This window comes from Mus musculus, chromosome X (assembly GCF_000001635.26).
Source record: "Mus musculus strain C57BL/6J chromosome X, GRCm38.p6 C57BL/6J".
NCBI classification, from domain to species: domain Eukaryota; kingdom Metazoa; phylum Chordata; class Mammalia; order Rodentia; family Muridae; genus Mus; species Mus musculus.
The window spans coordinates 91384695-91393934 of record NC_000086.7 but is presented as its reverse complement, the minus strand read 5'-3'; the positions used below and the strand labels follow the sequence as shown (position 1 = coordinate 91393934).

The 9240-nt window shown below is 39.5% G+C and overlaps 1 protein-coding gene across 1 annotated transcript; it reads right to left on the bottom strand.

Moving 5' to 3' along the window:
• Positions 1 to 400: 400 nt before the first annotated feature.
• Gm5072 (predicted gene 5072) lies at positions 401 to 1435 on the bottom strand. Its single transcript, NM_001114678.1, has one exon. It carries the CDS (start codon positions 1433 to 1435, stop codon positions 401 to 403), a length of 1035 nt encoding a protein of 344 aa, NP_001108150.1.
• Between the last annotated feature and the right edge of the window lie 7805 nt (positions 1436 to 9240).

Here is a 9240-nt window from a genome sequence, read left to right as displayed (position 1 = left end):
ATTATGAACTGAAGACAAAACCAAGAGTGACAGGGATGAACTGATCACTTCACTTTGTTTTACCAAATGCAGCACATCACATTCTGTGAAACCTTTTCCCATGTCTTGTTTTACACTTACTGAGAAGACATTTGTAAAGATTTTCCAATAACTTTAAAACGCTAAATATATTACCCTTGACAAAGAGCAGTAAACGTAGCAGATATTGGATTAAGAAACATATATAAAACAAATTAATCTTCAGTTACAGGAATATTAACAATGTAACAAAGAGGTATGTATACTTTTTCCATGCATAACAAAAGGTATTGTATTACTGTATTCCCACTGCTCATAAATGCCCCACTACTCAGAAGACTGGCTGGTCTTGAGCACAGTGATAGCTATCACCAATGGCTAGCTAAATGTGGGAGGAGCTGCTAGCTTGGGCATGTGAGGGAATCCTGGCAGCATGAAAACCCCCAGCCTCATCTCTCCTTGCTGCTCTCTCAGCCTGGTTACTGAGAGTCTCCTCATACTGTTGAGGATAGTAACTAGGAATGGCACTCTTGATTTTAGCTAAAATATCCATAACTTTCCTGTAAGTAGATTCCTCATGGGCTCTGGGACCCCATAGGAACTCATGAGTTGGGGGATCACTTCCAGGAACCTGGCGGTACTCCACATAATTTTGCTCAACTAACACTTTGGTGATGAAATTCCGGGGCTCCCCAAAAATTAAGTGCCTCCTCCCAGGATATATCCCCTGCATGTGGAGAAACTGCCAGACCTCTTCCTCAGTGGCACGGTTGCCCTTCATGAAGATCATACCCAGGATGGTCAGGATGAGACCTGTCTTAGGCAATTCTCTCCTGCCACCCACATCTGCCCCAGGGAGGATGGGTAGCTTGCTAACAAGGACATAGGAGTGAGTGGCAGGGTTGTCTACCTTCAACTCCAGACCATAGACGAGCTCTAGCTGATAGGTGGCTTTCTCCAGGATCTGGGGGAAGTGAACCTTGTACTTCCTGCCTATCAGCTTCAGCATCTCTCCCTCTACAGGTTGCTCATCCTTTTGGTACTTCTCCAGCAGATAGTGAAGTACCTTGCTGGCCTTCCTGGTCAGAGGATCTCTGCGTGCACATTGGATGGCATCTGCTATAATGGAGACATTTGCACGTCTCTCATCCACACCTGCAAAGGAACCCTCAGCACCAACATCATGGACTGGATGAGACACATTTAACTCAGGAGAGATATGGGATGCAGCCTCCTGGGACTCCTGAGCAGTGCCTCTATCAGAGGAGCTGGGGCCATCTCCCTGGTCAAGAGCAGGAGATGCTGCTTTCCCCTCCTCCTTCCCAGTGGGCTGAGCACCCTGGAGTTTAGGCTTCTCTCCCCGCATCTGCTGCCTTTTGGCCCTGGATCGGCTCTTGCTCTTGTTGCCTCTAGGCATGGTGTACTGGGTAAGTGGACAGCGATACTAGAAAGTTCAGGAGGGAGAGAATGACACTATGTAAACATAGGTAGAAAGCAAGTTCCCTTTACAAACCCCCACCCCCACCCACAAGCCGCTTTTCTCTGGGCACCTTTCTGGATTGAAACCCTGTTGCTGTTCTCCTGTTCAGTCTGCTTCCTGAGAAATCTGTGGAGAAAATCACAGTTTGTTAGGCCATTGCCTGGCGATCCAAGTAATAGCTGACTAGGGTGAAAGAAGGACTTGTACCAGGGTCCTATTTTGTTCTCCATGAACATTTATGTTCATTTTTAACTACGTCTTCATGCCCACATTATTCTGCTGCTCTGAAGCTAGCACTATAGTTTGCACTAATAAGGAAAAATTAGGTGGAAATTGGGGCCAGCTTTACCATCGATGTCTGATAAAATTCAGTATATAAAAAATATGCCTATGCTTTTGTAATGCCCCCCCAACACTCCATTTCCTTTCCAGAAATGGTATCCATTAATTTCCCACCTCTTCTTTTTCAAAGGACAAAGCCTAATATTTTAGCGTTTAGGCCCATCTGACCCTTGACATAATCTATGGTACATTGGGGAACAATTCTGTGTATTTTGCCACACATACAGCAGAGTCTTTAATTTTCCCAGTTCGCCTCCTCTTAAACTCTTTGTATCTAACTTTCCCTTTTTGTGAACCCCCGAACCTCTCTATTTGAGACCTTTCCTCCCAAGGAAGAACAAGGCACATTAATGGCAGTTGGGCCTAACTGCCGCATCCTGGAATTCTGACGAACAAGGCAGAGACCCGGCCGTCGCTAGGGCAGGGTGGGTTATGAATCTAGAAAACTATCATGGGATGTTATAGTTTTTAATCTAGTCATCTCCCGCGAAAGATTCTTACCAGAGTAAAGGCCATGCTTCTTGGCTCAAACCTAATCGTACAGGTTGATCCGTCCTCAAAGAGGAAGTTAAGATCATCCACTTCCGGTCACCAGTCACCCGCCCTGGAAGCACGCCTCAGGAGCTTTGATCATCTAAAGGGAAGCCCTGGGCGGAGGGGCTGAACTAATCCATCTCCTTTGTTTTGTTGTTGTTGTTCTGGGGGAGGGGAATTCCCAGAGAACACAGGCAAATTATTTTTCTTAACTTTGAATAGAACTAGGATTTCATCCTTTTAATGTGAACCAAACGGTGCAAAAGATCAAATTCTTATCAGGGTCTCAATGGGTAAGAAGTAGATGGAGTGAATCTCAGTCCAGCACAGATGCCCAGGACTACAGTATAAAGTAAAGATAACAGTTCCATCTATGTTTTTGTGAACTTGGTTCATGATTGCATTGCCCTGTCTTCACTTTACACTTCCCCGCATCTCATTTCCCTCATTTCTCTTTTCCTTACCTTTTTTTTTGTTTGTTTGTTTGTTTGTTTTTTTTTGTTTTTTTTGTTTTTTTTTGGTTTTTTTTTTTTGTTGTTGTTGTTTAACCTCTTTCATGCTCTTATTTATTAGTCTTCTGGCAGTTTCTCTCCATGAAACTCAGACTGTCATGGAACTCACTATCTTGGGTCTCAGCGTTGCTAAAAAGTCACTATCCTCTTATCGCTGTGTCCCCATTACAAGTATTATTTGTATATATCACCACCCCTGGCCTCTCTCATTTTTCCTTATGAAAAATTTGTCATTTTATTTGAAGGTTGGAACCAAGGATTTCTGTATAGTATAGGCTGTCTTACAAACTCCTATGTAGCCTAAAGTATACTTAAAATGACAAGCCACCTGCCTTTGCATGTCCTGTGGTAAGAAGTATAAATTACCATGCTAGGATCTCATTAGATTTTTGATATTTAATGAAGTAACAGGGAATTTTACATTTCCACTTAATGTAGATGAGTATATTTCTCCTTGCATCCTCACCAAAATTACTTTCTTTTCTTTCTTTCTTTTTAAATCCATGACATAGCAATAAATCATTTATTTTATTGGAAATACAGTCTTTTGGATTTGCCATTCTCATTATAATGAGAGGAAGTCACAATGCCATAACGATTTGCTTCCCTAATGGATGAAGCTGTTATCAGTTTTTCATCCATTTATTGGCTGTATGTACTTCATTTGAAATGATTCCCTTAATTTGCCAATTTATTGACTATGCTATTTATATTTTGCTATGTATTTTTCAATTCTTTCTATATTATTTGTATTAAGTTCTGGGTTATGAATAACTGGCAAAGATTCTATGTACTTTTTCACCTGGAAGTTTGTTCTTTTGCTATGTAGCACTTTCAATTTCTCTGATTCCTATATGGCAGATTGTGGGAATATGGACACAGCTTTTGAGTCCAAATATTTAGAAATTTATTAACTGTGTTTATGCACTTAACTCTTTTCCATAAATTCCCTCTAGAAGTTTCAAGATTTTATTTCTTAGTTCCACTTTTCACAGAGTATGAAAAGAAGATGTAGCTTTAGTCTTTTATCTTTTATTCTTTTCTTTAAATCAATACCAAGATTTCCCAGTAATATTTTTAAAATAGTTTGTGTTTTTTTTTTAATTATCTTTGTTTTTGGCATAAGCTTGAAAAACAAATGTGTCATACACTGTGTATTTAAATGACAGTACTAAACTGTTATCACTACTATTACTTTTCTTTCTTTCTTTTTTATTTTTTACAGAAAAGCTAGCTGATATTTATTAAACTTAGTTTCTCCAGCTATGATTTGGCATTATTCAAAGCATCATAATGACACAGTAGAATTAAAAAGAGTTTTACAAATTGAAATGTGATACCCTTGTCTCCAAATATTTTAATTGCCATAAATAAGTTTAAAAATACACATTAAACACATTTGAAAGTCTAAACTTTCAAAGTATGTATATGTATATATGTACAATATGTTATGTACAGCATGTGTTTAGGGTATTTGAGGAGGCCAGAAAAGGGTATTGATGTCTCCAGATGCTAGAATTACATATGATTTTACTCTTATTTTTTAATTTGGTACTGCTATATTATATATGATGTGAATTTATATATAATATTTTGTCTCTGTAGGAAGCTGTCTCAAGTAATTTTTGAAAGTTTCTTCTATGGCTTGACAATTATAAATGTGCATGTATGCTTTGTGTAGACAGAGTTTTCAAGTTACCCATGAAAACATCAAAGAATTTAATTGCTGAAGAATATGACAATAAGTTAATTAAACCCTGGTAAACCATTGGCCAAAGAAGCTGTACAATTTTGAATCTCTATAGGTTCTAAATGATGGCATTTTTGCTAATATTTTATTTTCTTAGGGTTTTAGAGTTCATTCATTCTAATAGGCATTTAGTGGTATCTTATTGTTTTAAGCAATAAGCCTCTAATGATACATGTTAATAAACGTATCATGTGCTTATTTGTATAGAATTATATAATTCTTCTTTAATATTTAATAGAGTTAATAATTGAACAATAGTAGTGCTATTGTTTAAATTTATTTCATATACATGTATTGGGATATTCTATATTCCAATAAAATCACCCAGTTGTCTTTTTTATTTTGTTCATTTTTGATAATTTTTAATTAGATATTTTCTTTATTTACATTTCAAATGTTATCCCCTTTCCTGGTTTCCCCTCTGAAAACTCCCTATCCCCTCTCTCCTCCCCCTGCTCACCAACCCACCAACTACCACTTCTTGGCCCTGGCATTCCCCTACACTGAGGCATAGAGCCTCCACAGGACCAAGGGTCCCTCCTCCCATTGGTGACCAACTAGACCATCCTCTGCTACATATGCAGCTGGAGCCATGGGTCCCATCATGTGTACTCTTTTGTGGTTGGTTTAGTTCCTGGGAGATCTGGGGGTACTGGTTGGTGTCTTTTAAGAAATTAAATTAATTTCTTCAATCTGTGTCATGCAATTTTGGAGACATAAAAATTTTCTTAGTATTTTATAATAATATGTATTATACTTACGTTGCCTGTAGAATCATCATTTTTAAGGGCAAGTTTTCCCTGTTAATGATACTCTCATATATCTATATAATAAAATATCCTCATATCCTCTCATCTATTTCTCTGATTAAGTTCTCCCCATCTCTGTCCTAACTTACCTCCCTTCCAACCAATCTTCCGCTCAACAAATTTCCCTCCCAACAAGCCTTCCTCCCAATTTCATGTTTTAGTTCTTTCACACTTCTTTTGATAGATCATTAAATATAGTTAGTGTTTTATTTATGTGAATAGGTATGAGAGCATGCACTGGAACATGAGAAACCTACCAGTGACTACACCCTCAAAAGTAATGTTCCCTCCTCCACTGTCAACTGTCAATACCCTGTAGCTAAGAGGCAGGGCCTAAAGAGTGTTTTCTCTACCTAGGCTGAATTTTGTCAGACTTGATGTTGTGCAGACATTGTACAGATAACCCTTAACTGCTATAAGTTCAAATTGAGATACCTGTCTCATGTAAATAAGACAGTACTTTACAGCACTCCTCCCCATCCTCCAGTGTTCTGAATCTTTCTGACTTCTTATTCATTATGTTTCCTGACTCCTGGTGTGGGCTTGATGAAGCTGTCACGTTCAGGGATGAGAACCCCTTTTCTGACACTTAGCACTTTGTCCAGTTGTGTGTCTGTGCATTGACTGTTCTCTACTGCAACAAGAACCTTCTCTGAAGAAGTTTGAAAGCTGACCAATATATAGGTATAAATACTAATTTTATTCACCAGATATAATTGTTATCTCCAAGGCTTAATGCTAAATGAACTCACTCCTTCTAGTTTGTGGACCATAACACTAAACAGAAGAACTGGTAAGGTTGAGCAGGCTCAAACATTGGGGAAAATTCAGAATTGAGAACAGCAGGCTTGGGGCATCTCCCTGGCAAGCTCTACTTGTTCTGGAACATGTAACATGGACAACCCCCTAAGAGGGCCATGGCAATCAGTCATTTAGGGACAACACTTTATGCTGGGTCCTGCATGACTGAGTAAGGAGAGGTGTGGCCCAGTCCTGCCCCTGAAACTTCATCAGGCCTTTGATCTTCACATGCACTGATGGTTGCTTTTGTCCTCAAACAGATCTGTAGTCCCTTCTATTTTACTTTTGGTCTCTCTTTCTAGGGAATACACTTCCCGCATTACTCAGAGCTAATCACTACATAATAAATGAAACAGATTCGGTTCTTAGGAATGAGGAATGGAGTTGTTCATTAAGCTGTGGAGGACTAGAACCTGGTCTTCCACTTGGCATTTTAGGGCTGTAGGAAGGACTTACATAATATAGCCATAGAGGCCCTAAAAGCCTACATGATCTTTTGTAGAATTGTTTATTACCAGACTTGGCTCTCAATTTGGAATTATGAGGAGATACTGAAAGACCAAACCTACTCCATCTTGGGACAAGTGAAATTGTCCATGTTGGTTCTATGTTAAAGAACATGAAAAAAAAAAAGTCTAAGAACTTGACCTGTAGCAGAACCCACACTTGTACCTATGTGCCAGGAAGAACTCCACAACTTATCATTGGCCAGAATTACTCTCTACCTACTTCCTAGCAACAGTTAATCAAAGATTAGCCTGATTAATTCAGATGTACTTTCAAACTATGATTGCATACAGTCTTGCTTATTGTCATTTTTATTATATGCTTGCCATACTGGACACCCCCTCCCTAGCCCCCTCACTTGCTCCTATTTTACTATAAAAACTGCTGCTCTACCTTCATGTCCTGTCACGGGACTCCGGTGGAGTCAGCTTGTCAGATGAAAGTCTGAAAGCTTTCTCATGAGGAAAGAGTTTCAAGGAAACTTACTCCCGGATCTTTGACTATTCCCCTAACCCATTATATTCAAATTTCCACCACATTAATCTAGTGTATGGATCGACGTGCACTCTATATAGTATTACCTTATAGTAAATGCCTTTTAAGATTGTATTCTAACATAGCTAAAGCCTTTTTCCAGTGTTCTTAGATTCCAGATAGCAGTAAGGAGCTTAACCTATTCAGTAACTAATTAAGCTGTATCATAAAACAATAAATCATCTCTCATTTACTCAGCTGTCTGTAGATAGAGACTAAAAGTCTCACTGAGATAGAAATCTTTTACTACAGGCTACATTCCATGTCAAGTATAAGTTGATATACTACCCTGATAAGGGGGAACTCTCCAGACAGGATAAGTTTTACTAGACCTAAGAATTTAGAGCTCCTGATAACACACTACTCTTAAGGCCTATCAAGAGTTAACAACCCCCTGATGCTTTTAGGCTGATCCTAGGCAGGGCTTGTTATCCCTAATGTAAACATTTAATTAGTCCCTGCAAATTCCTTTCTGCTGTAACTGGTGAATTTCAGTGTATCTTGTCTTTTTGTGATTTGTATCCTCTGATAATTCGTTGTAATATAAGTCTGAAGCTCAACCAGAACATTACATTCAGATCCAACACCATTCTCGAGTGTTCGACTGTCTGTCACTACATCCTAATCTTGCCCATCTACTCTAGAGACTCTTTTCTACGCAGGCACAGGGGACCATAGGGTCTGCGGCATAACACAATGGAGTACTAGTCAACTATTAAAAAGAATGGATTTATGAAATTCTTGGACAAATGGAGGTATCTGGAGGATGTCATCCTTAGTGAGGTAATCCAATCACAAAAGAAGTGATTAGATATGCACTCACTGATAACTGGATATTAGCCCAGAAGAATAGAACGCCAAAAATACAATTTGCAAAACACAAGAAAATCAAGAAGAGGGAAGACCAATGGGTGGATACTTCATTCCTCCTTAGAATAGGGAACAAAATATCCATGAAAGGAGTTACAAAGTTTGGAGCTAAGACAAAAGGATGGACTATCCAGAGACTACCCCATCTGGGGATCCATCCCATAATCAGCCACCAAACCCAGACACTATTGCATATGCCAGAAAGACTTTGCTGAAAAGACCCTGTATTGCCCTCTCTTATGAGGCTATGTTAGTGCCTGGCAAATACAGAAGTGGATGCTCACAGTCATCTATAAGATGGAACACAGGTCCCCCAATGGAGAAGCTAGTGAAAGCACCCAAGGAGCTGAAGGGGTCTGCAACCCTATAAGGTGGAAAAACAATATGAACTAACGAGTACCCCCAGAGCTCATATCTCTAGCTTCATATGTAGCATATGATGGCCAAGTCGGCCATCACTGGGAAGAGAGGCCCTTTGGTTTTGCAAACTTTATATTCCCCACTACAGGGGAATGCCAGGGCCAAGAATTGGGAGTGGGTGATTAGGGGAGCAGGGAGGAGGAAGGGTATAGGGAACTTTCAGGTCACTATTTGAAATGTATATAAAGAAAATATCATTTTTAATTTATTTTTAATTAGGTATTTTCTTCATTTACATTTCAAATGCTATACCAAAAGCTCCCCAGACACTCTCCCCAACTCCCCTACCCACCCACTCCCAATTCTTGGCCCTGGCGTTCCCCCCTACTTAAGCATATAAAGTCTGCAAGACCAAGGGGCCTCTCTTCTCAATGATGCCCAACGAGGCCAGCTCCTGATACATATGCAGCTAGAGACATGAACTCCAGGGGTACTGGTTAGTTCATATTGTTGTTCAATCTATAATTTTGCAGACCCCTTTAACTCCTTGGTTACTTTCTCTAGCTCCTCCATTAGGGGTCCTGTGTTCCATACAATAGCTGACTGTGAGCATCCATTTCTGTGTTTGCCAGGCACCAGCATAGCCTCACAAGAGGCAGCTATATCTGGGTCCTTTCAGCAAAATCTTCCTAGTGTATGTAATGATGTCTACATTTGGAAGCT

Bases quoted from the DNA above. Each gene is read 5' to 3' on its own strand.
- Gm5072 (NM_001114678.1), bottom strand. From the start codon at position 1,435: ATGCCTAGAGGCAACAAGAGCAAGAGCCGATCCAGGGCCAAAAGGCAG.